This window comes from Meleagris gallopavo, chromosome 11 (assembly GCF_000146605.3).
Source record: "Meleagris gallopavo isolate NT-WF06-2002-E0010 breed Aviagen turkey brand Nicholas breeding stock chromosome 11, Turkey_5.1, whole genome shotgun sequence".
Classification (NCBI taxonomy): domain Eukaryota; kingdom Metazoa; phylum Chordata; class Aves; order Galliformes; family Phasianidae; genus Meleagris; species Meleagris gallopavo.
In genome coordinates, this window is record NC_015021.2 from 2,683,567 (window position 1) to 2,700,615 (window position 17,049).

General features: G+C 36.0%; 1 protein-coding gene across 2 annotated transcripts in view; it reads right to left on the reverse strand.

Annotated features, from left to right (window-relative positions):
- Window positions 1–4,657: 4,657 nt before the first annotated feature.
- The window catches only part of PLOD2 (procollagen-lysine,2-oxoglutarate 5-dioxygenase 2), a 32,812-nt gene continuing 20,420 nt past the window's right edge, over window positions 4,658–17,049 (reverse strand). Inside the window, exons 10-19 of one of the 2 annotated variants that reach the window (XM_010716385.3) lie at window positions 14,988–15,092; window positions 13,489–13,614; window positions 12,236–12,377; window positions 10,987–11,049; window positions 9,539–9,652; window positions 9,089–9,154; window positions 8,043–8,147; window positions 7,022–7,168; window positions 6,678–6,803; window positions 4,658–5,840 (exon numbers count right to left, since the gene is read on the reverse strand). In XM_010716385.3, the coding sequence (XP_010714687.1) occupies window positions 5,685–5,840; window positions 6,678–6,803; window positions 7,022–7,168; window positions 8,043–8,147; window positions 9,089–9,154; window positions 9,539–9,652; window positions 10,987–11,049; window positions 12,236–12,377; window positions 13,489–13,614; window positions 14,988–15,092 (1,150 nt within the window). In that variant the 3' untranslated portion in view covers window positions 4,658–5,684. The remainder of the gene's footprint in view (window positions 5,841–6,677; window positions 6,804–7,021; window positions 7,169–8,042; window positions 8,148–9,088; window positions 9,155–9,538; window positions 9,653–10,986; window positions 11,050–12,235; window positions 12,378–13,488; window positions 13,615–14,987; window positions 15,093–17,049) is intronic. The other variant, XM_010716386.3, reaches the window with a different exon arrangement.

A 17,049-nucleotide genomic window follows, 5' to 3' on the forward strand; every position in this document is an offset into this window, starting at 1 on the left:
AATATTAAAAGAACCTCATCTCCCTCCTATAAATCGGAGCAAGACACCCACTCAACACCCACTGCTTCCAAACATAGAATTTAGCGTTCAGCAGCTTATACTTAATACTTTCTGCCTCATCTTCTCACACATCATGCCTACTTCATGCTGGTGATCCTTCCTTTGAAATGTTGCAATACTTTCATGCTTTTGGGACTTTAAACTCAGCAAGGGACATTTTACAGAAATGCCTTCCAGTTAGCACTGTGCTCAAGTTAGACATGTCTGGGAAAAAGAAAAAATTAAATGCATTTACCTTTCCACAAATTCTCACCCTCCCATATATACAGAAACTTGTTGTAAGTCAGGAGCTAAAATACCAGAAAAGTTTATCCTTACAAAGCCCAATATATTTTCTATAAGCACTTTATATGCGTCAGGTTCCTTCACAGGTACCCTCACCAGCTCCATCTCTCCATCTTACTACCGTGGGAAGATGGAGACAGACTCAGTATGCAGCACAAACAGGAGCTGCTGCATACACCTTTCTCTGTCAGAGCAATAGCAAGTGTTATCAGCCAACAAGTTGCTTGAATGAAGTCCTGATCAGTAATGCCTCAGGTTCTGCTGCTATACTACGTGAAGTTGACAATTTTCTTAATGTACAGGGAACAATATGCTTTAATTTAAAAATGAAGAACACTAAAATTACTACTCTAAAAGTAAAGAGTTTTGTTGGTATATTTTTGTTTGCTTTTTTAAATACCTCATTTTGATACACCACCTGTGTTGTGAGTGCACTTTGTGAGAGATTAGCGACCCAAGCCTGAGAAACCTTAAAGCCTGAAGCCTTCAAGCCCACTTTGGAGAGTAAGCCCTGCTGTCTTAAGGTATTAAGAACTGTAAAACATCTCATGGATTTAAAGTATTGCTCACATTAATTGACATTGCAACCAAATCTGTGAAAATGCAATATTTTCATGCCTTGTCTGTACTAATGACTTTATAGTAAGGAAGCAGCTTATACAAAATATACTCTGCTACCTTCCTCCTCTCTCTGCTCTCTACTCCAAAAAGGGAGGAATCAAAAGGGTATAAAGCCATTAGTAGCTAAGCAACTCCTTTCACAACTAAGCAAAATTTTTGGAAATGGAAGAATTTTGGTTTCAAGCCAGAAGTCCAGTCCCTGAGTAACCCTCTCGCTATGCGACTACACAGCTGCCTTGCCAACCCTGGCACTAGGGACGTTCAGCAGACACAGACCAGTAAGCAGAGCAAGCCCGCACACCGGGCACACTCAGGACACAGACACAAGAAATCATGCAGGTCCGGTGAGCACAGCATCATGGAGAAGCACTGCCTGTGAGGCAATCCATCTACCCCCCCAACACCAGCTGGATCCCAGCTCGCTACTTCTGAAGTTGTGCTGATGGCAGTATGAGCTGTAAGCACACAGTGAAACACCACCTTTCAATTCCTGCCTTACTCTAATAAATAACTTAAGATGAATGCACTTTTATCAGATAGTTTATCTCATATTTCTGTCTTGAGCAAAATAGCTCCCAAGAGGCACTGCTATAAGCACAGCCAAAGTTTCTTTTCTGAAGTAAAGCTCACTCCAAAAAACTTACTTTCCAAAAGCAATAAATTACTTAGGGATAAAGAAAATGATGATCGTTTCTGTATGTGTAGCTGCCTTAGCACCAAGTCAGAAAATCAACTGCTTTCTCAGACCTCCTCCACAGTCAAGGAACGTGCTGGATGGTTTTGCCAAGAGCTGCAGGTTGCTGAGATGAATTTTGAGGTTACCGAACACTGACTCATCCTCCTTCATTCCCCACTTCCAGAAAAGCACTGAAAGATATCCTTCAATCCATAAGTGGGATGTACTGAAGCAGATCTCAAAAGGCAATGTCGAACAGGTATATCATTACAGGAAAAAAGTACACAGCTATCAAATAATACGTTTCAGTGAAAATGGTAGAATCATTCTTTTCTAGTTGTGTTTAATGTTATTTTTGGATGTGAGAACTGAATTTTGAAAAATCAATAATGTTACTGGAAGGTTCTCCGGTACTGTTGGGGAGGATGGTAAGCTTCATTAGTTCCTTGTTTTGCTAAGTTTTTGGCAGCAGCTGAAGGAAGAGAACAACTGGGGCTGAGTGTCCGAAGTGGAGTTATTCATCCCTGCAGCTCTGCAGTCAAACAGCTCCAGCAGTGCAACCGGTAGCTCTGAAAACTCAATATCGGTTCTCAAAATGCACTTTACAAAGGCTTTGCCCACTAATCTATACTCCACCATAAAATCAAACAATCCCATTAAAAATAATAATAAAAAATAAGTGTCTTACCTGATACTTCAATCACAAGGGGTTCGTGAGACAGAGAATTCTGCTCCCTTGCACTCAGAAAAACAGCAGAGCACTCTACCCTGCCACGCAAGTGAGTAAAAGAAAATAAAGTTTCACAGTACTTACTCCGTTCAGAAGTGAACCCATGGAAGACCACAGCAGAAACAAAAGGTAACTGAAATGCAGGTGTTCCTTTAAAAGTTCATTGCAGCAGCCAAATAGAAAAATCTGAACAAATTCATTCAAACAGAAAATTAAAAACAAAACTCATCTCTGCATACAGTGTGAAAGCTCTGCTTTGAATTGACACTCAATTAATGCATATAGTAGGTTGGGGAAAAGCCTTTAAATAAATGAGGTACAATCCGATTGATTTCATTATTATTGCCTTACTGGAAATCTGTTTTCCTCTGGGGCTTATCAGTCTCATTCCTATCAGATTACTGTAAGAGTGGAGTAGTAATACTCAGGAAAAATAAAATAAAACATTAAGCTACAAGTAAACATTGAAATTCCTTGTTAAACAGTGATATTAAAGAATATTAAAAGTGTGAACATCCCAAGCGCTATTTAGGAGTATCAAAGAGTCAGTATAGTTCATGAACATAAAATAAAAGACAAGCTATATTATTATCAGCTAAAAGCTGAGAAATCATCGCATCTACACGATGATCTTCTGCTTCTTACCCCCATCACAATCTCAAATTCAAGTACTTAGCAGCAAAAAAATAAATAAAATAAATTAGGTGAAAGCAAAACAAGCCAGATACTTCACAAATGTCTCCTTTGTTGCAGAGCACCTTCATGTCCCTGCACTCCCAAGGTCTCTCTCTACTGCTGGGAGAGCTCCTGCTTTCCTTTCGATGCACATACAAATGTCCCAAAACAAACTGCGAGGAAACTCAAATTTTTTAAAGTGCTTTTAAAATTAATGAAAATTAACAATTATTTCCTAGTTCTGATTGCTTGAGATAGCATAGTGACATTCAGACAATGCAGCAAAGCTTTCAGAACTAATTTGGATGAACAGTTAAGATCTTTTTCTGGTGTTTATTACTACCAAGAAGTAAATTCAGGCAGCTCCATATGCACTGCCATCCACCTGAGAGTTGATAACCTTGGCAAAAACTTCTTTTAAAAGAAAAAAAAATCAGAAGTGTGAGCACAGTAAACATTTTCCCTTCCAACCAGCATGTATTAAACAGTGCTTCATCTGACAGTTGATAAGTAGATGCAAGTAGATGTAGCAATAAGCAAGTCCTAATACATTGAGAGGAAAAAAAAGATAAGAAAAAATATGCAATATCTAATACAACTGAAGAGTAAAAATAATGCATCTAAGAACTCATGCAAAAAAAGTTCTCACTCTTTAAAAACTTCCCATATTTTTCATTAAAGGATTGGTTGTTCTTTTGTTGCTCATTTTTCAAGACAGCTCCTCACAACACTAAACTACCTTTAACTGTTCCAGTGGTAAAAATATTCCCTGTTCTGAGTCAGCCTCACAGACTGCAGGCAAATGCTTAGAAAGATGTAATTAACAAAAGCTGCTTTCATTCTGAAGTCTTAAAGACTTTCTGCTCTGCAACATTAGCCTAAGCACAGGCTACCTAAATGTTCACAGACACTCAATAAGACAGAGCTGTTTCTTGCATAGAAACAGAGTTGGGAATACATTTATCGATCTCCAAATGCGAGCCTGAATCTGAGAAGGGTTGACAGTGTAAGAGAAATGAAAAGAAAGCAAAGAATTTCCTGTGAGAAACCATTCTTAACAAGCTCACTTGAGTGTACTGTAGAAATCACTACATTTTGTCATAATTGCTTCAGTGTAACTTCAAGTCACATTACGACCTACTCCCCTAAGAGCAATGAAACAGGGAAATAAGCAGACAGGCTATTTTGGGGTAGTAGAATAATCTCACTCCTCTATCAACTCCAAACAGAACTTTTGTTTAGGAAACCTGATATGAAGCGTCATAAAATATTAGCACGTAAAAGTGATCTGTTCAGATTATCAACAACTTCTCTACTTCAAGAAAGAAAAAAGATGAGAAACATCCACCCTGCTGGGGTGCTTCTGAAAGTTCAACACAACTCCGGTTGTGATATGATATACCTGTTTGTCTTTGGTGCGTTTGTATTAGCTAACAGAAGCAACTTAATAATAACACAGCAAATGGGCTGAAGCCTGACAACACTTCAAGAAACTCCTAGCAATCCAAACATATCTACATTTCCTTTGAAAATATTTAGCAATAAATATAATTACACTAAGAACAATGGCAACATGCAAGAACTACTTAATACAGTCAAGTAACAAGCTGTTACATTTAATTTAAAATTACCTTTTATTTTTCACAAGTTTTTCCAACACGTTGTGCATTTTGGCAAGGTAGACTTTGAGATAGTTTGCTTCAAGTTTCTTTAAATTACAAACAGTAGATACAGTAGGATTATTTTAAACGGATTTCTTTAAAACAAATGGCAAGTTAAGATCCTTCGATTTAAAAGAGGCTTCCGCAATTTCATTTTCCTGATAGAAAATTCAAGTAATTTTAAATAATAGAAAATTGTCTTTACAAAATATCCCGCTATTAGAATTTGTCAGCTCTGTGAAAATAAACATCAAATTTCCAGCATCAATTGGGTGCAATTACACATTTAGAAAAATAACTCATTTGAAAGGAAGGTCACTTAGTGAAGAAAAATAAATTTCCAAGAAGATGAGTTCTTAAAACAAATGATGAAAACATTTTTTTCTTAGCTAAATTATTTGTTACTCCTTCTTTGCAATTTTTTTTCTCCTCTAACGATGAAAATGAATTAAGAAGACATGTTACCAAGCTGTTTTCCCTTCAGTATATGCCAGCTGATGGAATTATTGCTTAACTCCCAATGACTGTATATGACATCCACTCCATACTGTTTTTATGCTGTGTTTTTTAATCGATTGGTACCAAATACACATACCACACAACTTCAGGTGTGTCACTTACAGAATGGAAACCACAATAATTTTTTCAGGTAATTTTGTATCTAGAATGTTTTTTTCCCAACAAAGGAAGAATTAATTATAAAATATTTTTCCATTTTCCTTCCTTACCTATTCTTCAAGACAGCAGAATGGAAAAATAAGCAGGACACGTTTACTTTGTAACTCAAGGCTCAGAGCACATATTGAGAAATCTTCAACAATTTAAAAACAGTTTGTTTTTTCATTCTTTTAGCCCAAAATAACATTGCTGTCTGAGAACAGTAACTTCGTGTATCACCATCTTCCAGAAGAAAACTATAAATAAATGTTTATGTAAGGAACCGAACACTGATGTTGAAGAGGGCAAAACAATAAAATTAAGGGTCAATAAATGATACTGCAATGTATCTTGTGCCATTCAAGATAGGAAGTCCTTCATGTAAATGAGTAAGTCTTCCTGGGTGCATAAAACTCCATCCTTTCCTTGGTGATTCAATGGAGCAGTTGTACCTAAGAAATTTACATCCACCTCCCTGTAGCAAAAATAAAAACAAAAAGAACCACATCACTACGCTCATTTACCTGTGTTTTTCATTGACTAGATTCTTTATATTTATCCACAATTATTAATAATAGACTTTTTAGGATTTGTCCATTTTATTCAAAAAGCAAAGGAAAAAGAAAACACCGCAGCAATGTTATTAAAATGACATCACCTTCAGAACAGTAAGTAACAAGCAGGATATAGCAACAAAAAAAGGTTTCCTTTTGATTTTCTTTAACACTCTCTGGATATCAACTCTTTCAATCAGCATCTCTGAGGAACAGTTCATCAATAACAGTATTGTACGCAATACAAGAATGGAGCAAATCAACGTCCACCTTCACCCAGGACAGTACTTAAATAAATTTTAAATAAATTATTCCAACTGTCAGTTTCAAACTGAAGTGGTGTTTTCTAAAGGAAGAAGTCTGGGAAACATATTTAAAAAAAGGACGCTGTAAAGAGAAGCTTATTCAACCTGGTAATATTTTAAATATTTGAAACAATTGCTTTCTACTGCAAAAAGATGAAGCGTTTCAAAAATGTTAAAAAAGAACATCTCTGAAGTTTTTCTTAAACTTCTTCCCAGCACCTTCTGAAGCCTTTTTCACTAATTCAACCTGACTGCATCAGCAGGTATGGATCCTGCAACTGAGAAAGTTTAGTACTCCAAAACACTACTCAATAGTATATCTCAATTTGTGTTGCACATATTTTCCCCTTCAACACTGTCTTTAAGCATGTCTGTTTGGGTTCTTGTTTGGAAACGATATTAGATACTTAAAGGATGACGTTTTTTAGCTCAATAAATAACTTGCCAACTTACTTGAAAATCCTCTCCTACTTTGTTGAGTGCAATGTTGATTGTGAATGTAGAGGAGTCGTGATGAGGTCTGAGCGATCGTTGTCTGTCAGGGCTATATTTTACAACAAAATTCAATAAAGCATATCCCTGAAACAAAATATACAATCAGACTTCAACATGTGAACTTCATTGTCACACAAAGGGCTGTGGGTTTTCTTTGCTTATTTAAAACCCAGTTAAGAACAACACTCATCTGTAATACTGCTACATCACTTGTTAACTCACCAAACAAAGCATACAGTTCAATAAAATACTTAGAATTATTTATTCCATTCAGAGATTATCTGCAACTTTTAAACACGTACCTTGGTATAATAACCAGCAAACACTTTTAATGTTACTGGTGCAATGAACTCTCTTATGAAGTGCAGCCATTCGTTATCCAGTCCAATTTGCTTCATATGGATATCATCAGTTGGGACATTTTCATAACCGCCAGAAATACGGCTGTCCTAACAAAAAACACCATAAATAGCTTTGAAATATGAGCATGGAATGCTTCTGGCACTTCTACAAATATGTAGAATCTGCAGAATCACAAAACTGCAGAGTAATGCTTTAGTGGGCGTATCTGAGCTTGATGCACAATAATCTCAAGCCAACTGCCATGATATAAATTGCTGAGATATCAGTGGGCAAGAACTGGGCAGTTCTTAGAAGGTGAGTCAATACTGGGACGTACTGCCTGTAAATAAGGGTTTCACTAGAGTACCATTTTTAATTATTGAGACGTAGATGCAATAGAAGTTAGATGAGAGTACAGGCATCAACTCGTCATGATAATAAACATGTTAAAATACTTTTATCTTAAAAGTATGCTAAAAAAAAATTTCTCTGGGGGCTCCAACCTGCAGTAAAACCCTGACTGTAATTCATCTCCTTCCAAGTATTTGTGAAAACGACAAATGTTCCTGTTCTCAAAACTTTGGTTTAAGCAGTAGTTAATACTTCAAGCTCGGTGCAAGTACTAACACAGTACTTCACAATGTCTGTGGATACGTGCTTCAAGGGACCAGTCTGATAAATCAAGACCTTAGAGAAAGTCAGAAGAATTATCAAAGACCAGCCACCGCTGGATAACTTGGATAACTACTACAGCAGCTGTTGCTGTTAGTGTCTGAATTTTCTAGTTCAAGGTTAACTGAGGATGTTTCTAAATCTACTAAACATCAAACTGCATGGCAGACAAAATTCAGTATTTTACTCTACACAGCAGATGTCTTAGGTTATTAGCATTTCTTGGACACTTTGTTTATTGCAGCATGCTGTGGCTTGTTATAAATGTACTCTCTTAGTAAGGACATGTTTATAAAGGCTGACACTTACTTGGTGTTTTCCACCAGACCACTGTCCAAAGTGTTCCATTTCTTCTACCAATTCATCACAAGCAGTGTCAGAAAATATGGGAAACCAAAAAACATCTGGACACGGCTATGGAAAGATGAAATGAAATCTACGTTAATCTCTTACAGTGAAGTTGTTAGAACAGTTAAGTTTGTTTTCAATTGCTAAGCATCTCATTTCAAGGACATTTTCACTTTTCTGTCACTTAAAAAAAAAATTAAAAAATCAGCAGTTCTCTTCTGTGTATTAATTTGGACACATTTAAATAATTAAATTTTGACTTTGTCCACAACTGTACTCTGACAGAATGAAGCAAAAACTAAGAGCTACCTTGTAAGTCATAACCCAGCATTATCAACTCTGTCAATGTACCCGAATATTCTGTGCATTGTGTGATAACTCATTAAGAAAAATACTTTCAAAATTAGTATGCTTTTAAATACAAAAGCAATTTATCCTGGCTTCTTAATTAAACAAAGTTCATTAAATGATTGTGATAATTGACATAGAAATAAGTGTCTAAGGCTGGTGCAAGAATTATCTTGGAAGTGCTATTCACAGATAAGCTGCGTGAAAGCAGCCAGCCAGCCAGAAAAAGACTTAAGTAGCCAGCAAAAGCCTTCATAGCTACAGACCTTACAGAATTCAAAGCAGAAAAACAATCCTGCAAGAAAAGCATATTTAAGAGCTTGCCTTACATTGGCTTTGCAATAGCAATCTCTTAACAAAAATTAAGTTTTCTGCTGGTTGTACTAGCTTGTTCTAATGAATTAATTACAATTTCACTTCGAAAAAAGCAATTACTTGAACAATTCCATTATCCTGAGCAATATAGCAATTATTTTTTGGACTTCTCTCATCTCAGTTTTCTCAGTGACAAATTCACTAGAGGTCCAAAACCTCAAACTGTTCAGCCACAAACTAAAATAGCATTAGCATGGAAACAATTGCTGTATGCTAATTTATTACGTCAGTCTCACAAATACAACTATTACTACTTGCCTCTTTCAAAGAGTATTTACACCCACCTGTTCTACTATATTATCAGTGAAGATCTTTGAATAGTTGGGATTTATGTAAGTTTCCTTCCAGTCCTGAAAAGAATGATTTTAAAATATTCAGAATTCATTCAAATGAAAGAAGAAAATCATTTTTTATTCTGTTCACGTGCCCTACTGAAAGCACAAGAAACAATTAAACCATTTCTTACTATCATAGAAGAACTGGATCTCATCATACCTAAATTGTGAAAACTGTTACATCAGGACCATTTGTCATTACAGTTGTAATCGGTAATTGATTAATTGATATTAAATGGGTGGTAGAGAACACCATTTATTGCACTAGATGTATGCTGTGCGCTATTTATTTAAATATTTTCCATGTAAAATCTTTAACTCCAAAATAGTTAATGATATAAGGTTGTTTTTTGTTTGTTTTTTAATAAATAACTTTCTAATCAATAGTAAGGAACATACCACAGGATTCTCAAATATCTGCCAGAGGTCATTGTTGTAGTGGGAGGTGTTATAATTGGCTGTGGAGATAAGTCTTCCAAATTCGTGTCTGTTCGTAATGTACATGAAAACACCCTATATCAAACAGAGAAAACATCATTAGCAAAACTGTCCATCCTAGCAAAATCAATGTTTTATAAGTCTCTATGCCTGAAATTCTTTAATAAAATATGTCACATCCATACAAAAAAATTATACAAGTGTTGTTCATTAAGTGTCTTAAATCTTCAAATGGTTCACAGTAGTCACAAACTAGAGTTCATGATTTCTTGTTTATAAGCATTGATTGAATATATTCATTAAGCAAGTTAAACCAAAGCATATATTCTTCATAATGCAAAAACAAAGAAAAGAGAAAACAGAAGTGAAGTGATTGCTTGTTTTCCAGAAAACCTAAGCAGACACAGTGGCAGCATCTATTCTCAAACAGATGAAGAAAAGTATAGTTTCTGCTTAGATACTGAAAAAACAAGCTAACAGAAAAAGTAATGGAAAGCAGAACAAGAAACATATTTCAGAGTATTCACTACATGATTCTTCTGGTGCCTGAAATAAAAAGGTGTTGGCAAATACAGAATACAAGAATTCTCAGATCAGGGTGCAAAATAAGTGAGCACTTTGAAGTATGTTCCCCTTAGCAAATACTGGAAAATTATATGCAGGATATAAAGTGTGGTAAGACAGTTTCATTATCAAACTATTAAGATATTAACAAAACTCATTTGGTTAGAACTGACGGCAGAAAATAGGGTGGTTTTGTGATTTGTTGGTGTTATTTTTTTACTTTTTTTTTTTTTAAGGAACTTGAATATTTATTTTATTCGCCGCTTTTCAGATTCAAATTTTATTTCAGAAGCATTTGCGATCAAGATTTGTGGCAAGAAGGCATCCCCCCTTGGATATTTTCTTATTTTTAATCTATTCTTTTTTCTGAAAGAGAGTCAAGTTGTTAGAATGATAATGATTGTTAACGACGTGCCTTGTTTTGGGCACCTATGAAATCATAAAGTAGCTGCAGCAGGGAGAATAAGGAGGGTCTGGCTCAGAAAAAACAGTCTAAATGACACCGATTTCACAAAAGCTCTATGTTTACCGAGGGGCCCTGGCTGACCTGCTTGCCATTTGAGCTTTACTAGGACTATTGAATCAATTTTATCCACTGGAACACAGCTTTAGCACATCTTGACCTTAGCAATGAGAAACCTCCCTGGGGAAATAAGCAGCCTACGTCACTTGGAGTTGGTCGTAAAGAAACTGTTCCTGGTGCTAATTTGAACCCAACAAGACCGAAGAGAAAGATGGAGTGATATTTTGTGAGGAATAAGGACAGAGGAGAAGGATCTTCCTGTGGTAAAACAACACTGTATGTAATAAGAACTAACGATTTAAAACAAAAAATAAAGCAACACCTTTGGGGGTCTGAGCATATGGAATGTTTCCGAAGAAGGGGAGTCTTTTTCCCTTTGTAATGTCTAAAATGAAGGAGAATCATCACATCAGTTTTCTGATACATAGTTTCTCTGTTTGTCCAAGAACTACTAGATTTCCACAGTTACAACAGGGAAATAGCAGCCTCTGACAAAAGCTGATACGCCTTTACAGACAACATGCATCTCCAAGCAAAGCTCACAATGTACATGTCAAAGCTATTTCCACCAGCCCCTTCTTATCTGCTGCAATACAAAAACAAGCACGTACCGAACCATCTTACAGCACAGACTGAGAGGGGAAAAAAAAAAAAAAAGGAGAAAGCCGTTTTCTGATGAGCCACAGTCAGATTAGTTGAACGAGCAGATGGGAAGCACAGGTTTGCAATAACTGATGCTGAGAAGGTTTGAATACAAGAGAATTGGATGGGAACATTCTGAGGAATCAGTACAAACAAAAGAAATCATGCCTTGTTATGAGGGAATAAAAAAAATTAATACTTGCCAACTTTTCTTGTTCAATTCAGCAAAATTATTTTTCAATGCTATAGTGTCTGGAAATAGGTCTGGTTTAGCTCTTATTTGTTTCTGTGCTGAAACTAGTGTAAATATCAGTAGAAATGTGGGTTTACATATTCATATTTTTACAGTACAAATAAACTTTCTCTCATTACTTACAGCTCAAAGTAACAAATTTCTGGTACAGATTTAATCTAACCTGGAAGAATTAAGGAGTAACTCCTGTACTCCAAGAAGATTCCTACCATTTCATGAATCACTCAGGCTTTTTATACCAACATTGTCCATTATTATTTTAAAATTTTACATTGCAGAATGCTCCAATTTAATCTGCTAGAAGTTTTTTATTCTGTGAAAGTGTACATAAAGACATTCTACATGCAGTGATAAATTTCAAATCATACAGAGCAGAGAAGCTGAGTCTTCTTTCATCCCGTTGAGGTTGCTCCAACTAGGAAGGTATTTTAACCTCAACAGGACATTTCAGTTTAAAAAAACCACTATGTAACCAGTGTACCAACATTGGAAAAAACTTACACTCAACAATTTGAACAAATACATCTAAAAATGTTTCATGTCACAAAAATTGGCCAGTACTTTGAATTAGAAGTAATATAAAATCTAATACCAATCAAGCAAAGCAACCACGTGTAGCAAGACACAAAGTAGTCTCTGTGCATTTGAAAAGCAAATCGTTATAGATACACCTTACCATTTCCCTGGCATTCCTGCAGAGAGCCATATCAGGATCCAGCTTATCACGCATGAAGTAGTTCTTCTCTTTCATCTCTGATCTGAGAGTTTGGCCCTTAATCAAGTATATATTAGCCATATAAGGTATATTCCATACTCCTCTGTAACAGAAAAGAAATAATTTAAAGCCGCAAAAAGTATTTTGTTCTACATTCCACTAACTCAGCATCTCTGTATTTGCTGACAAGACAAAGCAAGTTTCAAGGCAACAAATTTGAAATGTTCCCAAGACATCTGAAAAACTACAGCTGGACAGTAAGAAATCAAATCTCAAACACAGGCATAGGCAGCAATTCAATTTTTACAAAGTATTGTCATAAAAAATAAAAAGGTCAAATTCCCTAAAGTGAGTTTTAACTACAAACGTACCTTGTGTTTCCAGATTTAAGGCAAAGTCTTCTATATTATAATATTATTCTATGCTGCCAGATGGATAAAATAATTCTAAAACATAATTTTTAATGAGCTTAAGTATAGCTGTTCTGACCTCCTCACACAAACACCCGCTGACCACAGCAGGCCATATATTTATGTGAGTTGGGCCAATATCAACAACAAAGCAGTGCTGCTATAATGCATGCTTTACAGATCCCCTCCCCCCAGAGCCAAGCCTCCTGTGCCATGAACACATCCTTCAGTGCTGTTGAGAACAATCCAGTCCTTTTCAAGCAGTCAGTCTGTTTCAGATCTTTTTGTTCTTTCAAGGCAATGAAAACATCATTCATGGAAAAGAAAAGCTTACGGAAGGACAAATCTAAAAGCTATGCAATGAAAATGTTTGTCAAGAGAATATATGGAATATACCTGAGATAGGATATAAGAAACAACACAAGAACAAAGAAATTACAGTCATTCAGTTTTGCACTGATTAAATAATGGCCTCAAAAAGTATTTGATGAATGCAAGAATCATTTATTTTGACTAAAGTTCCTATGGTACAGTTTTTCTTTTTTTCCTATTTCTCTGCTTTGCCATTTTCTGCATTGTGTACTTGCAGAGTAGAGTATCCAGACACTCGGATAGGTACTAGTCATCACTATGTCCATTAGTAATAGCTTGTCATGTTAAATACATTGCTTCAGCGGAATACTGGACTGCAACTAACTTTAGACTTCTCAGAAATAACACAAGATAGTATGAAAATGTAAGAAAATGTTCTTAATAACCATACATTAATCCCTTGACTTTAAAAATCAGCTTAAAGTTACTTACACTCTGTTCCCTTGGACAATATCAATGTAATCTTCTGAACGAGCATAGTAGCCATCTGGGCTCAAAGCACCCCAGAAATTGGACCAAAGCTTCCCATGACGAGTTACAAGCGGAGCAATTATCTTTCTGTGAAATAGCATATTCAGTAAAAAGATATGAATTGTAATATGAACATATGTAAAAAAATACCAACTTTTCTGACTTGTTGAGTGTAGTCCAAACACCAGTGACTATCAAACCCTGGAGCAGCTATTCTGAATTTCAGCTGCAAAAAAAGAAATACTATTCGAGCCCCTACAGCCCAGAAATAACATCACCGTAACAGAAGCAATGATTCCTATAAAGCAGAAGCAGCTTGTATTTCTGTCAGCCAAGAAATACTCCCCACAGCATGGTAGCATAAAAAGAATCACAATGCCAGAGACAAGGAAAAGAATATTAAAATAAAAGTGGTGAAACTTCAGGTACAAAAGTTACTTCAGCCTGAAAATTAGCTACCCAAAATTTAGTGTCAAAACAGGGAAGTCCAAAAGAACACAAAGAATAAAAAAGCTCTTTGTTTCAGGGGGTATCTACTAGTAGGTATATTTTGCAAGGTTTTTGTTTCTTCCACCTAGTACGTCTGGCTTTTACCATCTCTTCCTACAGCAGTAAATATTACAAGGAACACAACACAAAGGACTGGCAGCCACACCTTCACCAATAATCCATCCTTTCTCCCTTTCACCTTTCTGTGAGACACTGAGATACTAGATTTGCTGCCAAGAGGCAAACACTGCTAATGTAACAAGGGGAACAACTGAATGGCAAGACTGAAGTGCCCAGATTGGATTACCAGACACGTGGCCATAGACCAGAGGAAAGCTGTGATGCCCACAGCAATGGTGCTTAGTGAGACAGGATCAGGATGCCCCAGGTGGAATATCAGCTGGCCACGCTCTGCACGCTGTATAGCAAATAGCATTTACATTGGCTGCACCCTGCCAAAAGCTGCTGCAAAGTCACAACTTAGCACGACTTCAGATATCATACCACAGTGAGTAGAAACAGGTCATTACAGATGTTTAATCTCAAGAAAACATGTCTACTACTGTATCACACTTATGTTTCTAAAAAAAAAGTAACATTACCGGTAGCAGTAAACTACAGGTTTGTGTTTTGAGGTTGGTTTTTTTTTTGTTTGTTTTGTTGTTGTTGTAATTATGTGTATAACTTTGAAATCACTAGTTACTGAGACCCTAACTCATTTCATAAAACCTGTTTATACAATACCATTTTTGCCTTAGCAACTTTGAAGCATCTAAAATTCTTATCAGCAATTGCTGCCTGACAGAAACAAAACACTTAATGAATTGTTGGGCCATGGCAATCAAATATCACAGGTAAACAAAGAGGATCTAAATCTGCAAGAACAGACAGGATTTTATCTTCTCTGCAAGGGCCCCAGAGAATCATTTCAAGTTCAAAGAATTTCTGTAAATTCAGGAAATATACTACACCTGTTCTGTTCTATCAGTATCTTTAAAGTCTTTGGGTTTGTCAGTACAACATCTGCATCTATGCTGAAGTAGTATTCGCATGCTTCATCCTGGCGACAAAGGTCCCTAAAAAGACAAAAAAGAATGGTTACCTCACATGTTTCCAGAAGAGGTTCACAAATGCCAAATGCACAAATACCATAGCTGTGCATTTCATAAACAGCCCTTTAATACATGTACTACAACAGTCAAAGAAAGACACCATAATGTAAGATAGATGGAGCACAAATCTATGCATATGGCAGGGTACACTTGTTAGGCAACAGCAGAGTAGAATGAATTCAGCCTCCCTACATCAACAGAATGGTAGAAGATCAAATGGACTTTTGAGAAAGTGGAACAACTCCTCAAGTCATACTAAAGCAGCAGCTTTTCTGTCATGCAAATGAGATTATTGATTTTGTCTGTTCTCCCCAATATAATTCACTGAACTTGCATTAATTCCATCGCAGCTTTGAGTGTTCACATTGCTTTACTTTCATGCTGTAAAATGTCTACAAACATAGTTTTAGTTCAAGTTCTATTTGACTTGATCATTTCTGATTGGTTTTCTGCAACAAAAAAGAACTCTGTCACTTCAGGAGAAGTGACAAATGGTGGATGTGACAGACTACATACAAGTCAGTGACTGCTGGCATGGTTCCCTGTTTGCGTCTCCTTCATTCCCTCCCACTGCCTAACCTAGCAGGTCAGCACTTAGTACATCTCCTCTATGGTTTATTAAACAAAAGACTTCTTGATAATCAAATGCTCTTATGCTTAAAGGACTTTGGATTTATGACTTTCTGGAAATTATGGTAGAAGGTAGGGCTTTTTTACTCCAGAAATTTCAGCAATCTCTTCTCTTCAAACTCAGTCACTCAAGATGTAATAATGACTTGAAGCAAATTTTTAAAATATTGAAGTGACAGAAGTGGCATTCTCATTGCTACAAAAGCCAGTGTTTGGACACAGATACGTTGCATAAATCTTTGCTCAGTGTCTGGATTTGCCTTAACTAACATATTTGCTGAAAGTTTCCTGTCTTATGAATACATGCTTATATGACCACTGTTCCTTAATCAGCACTTTCTCACATAATTGCCCCAATTGAAACTGGCAGGTTTTATTCCTGCCATAACACAGCCCAGCAATTAAGTCTTTATGGCATTTTCAAATTCTATTCAAAGCTTTACAACTACTGAATGCGATTCACCTGTTTTTTATATTAGCATAATTACAATTATTAGTAGTAGCCATTCATATTGCACTTGACATCAGTTGTTAAATTCATTCCAGAAATATCCAGCATCCCTATCCCCATTCCACTAATGAGGAACCTAAATCTGAGAGTGACAGCTCTGCGCTGGTCCGGAGTTTCAGCCACAACACTGACAAACCTTTCCAAAAGCTGCAGTATCATCTGTGCTACAAATATATGAATAGAATTGATGTTTTTAATTATCAGCAATGAGAACAAACAAACAGAAGAGATTTGTATTTTTTTGTAAGCAAATGCAACTGAAAATTGTTCCATTGTTCACATTATTTCAAAGTGTATGGTCCTTCCTTCAGCTTCTGCCCTTTTTTAAATAACCAGAGATTTTTTACAAAATCTCTTTCAATGTGCTTACTGTTGACAAAACTTCTGCTCTTTACTCACATCTTAATTTAAAAAATAAACAAACAAACAAACAAACAAAACCCTAAATTAAAAGTTTCAGTCTAAGTACTTGGAGTTGGTAATTCAAAAATAAACTGAGAAGTCATTAAAAGCATTACTACCGTAAATAGTCTGGAAATGTAGCTACAGTACAAATCAGAGTGAAAGCTCCAACTTCAACTTTTATAAACAAGAATACTAAATATATTATAGGTATAAATACAAAAATATATATTATTTTTATCAGGGCTGCAATTGTGTAGATTTAGTAAATTTAACAGAACACGAAGGTATTTTGTTGGAAATCTGAAGCTCAGCAGATTAGCTTACAGTATTTTGCAGTCAGAAAAATGATTAATTTTACTGACAAACACCAGCCCA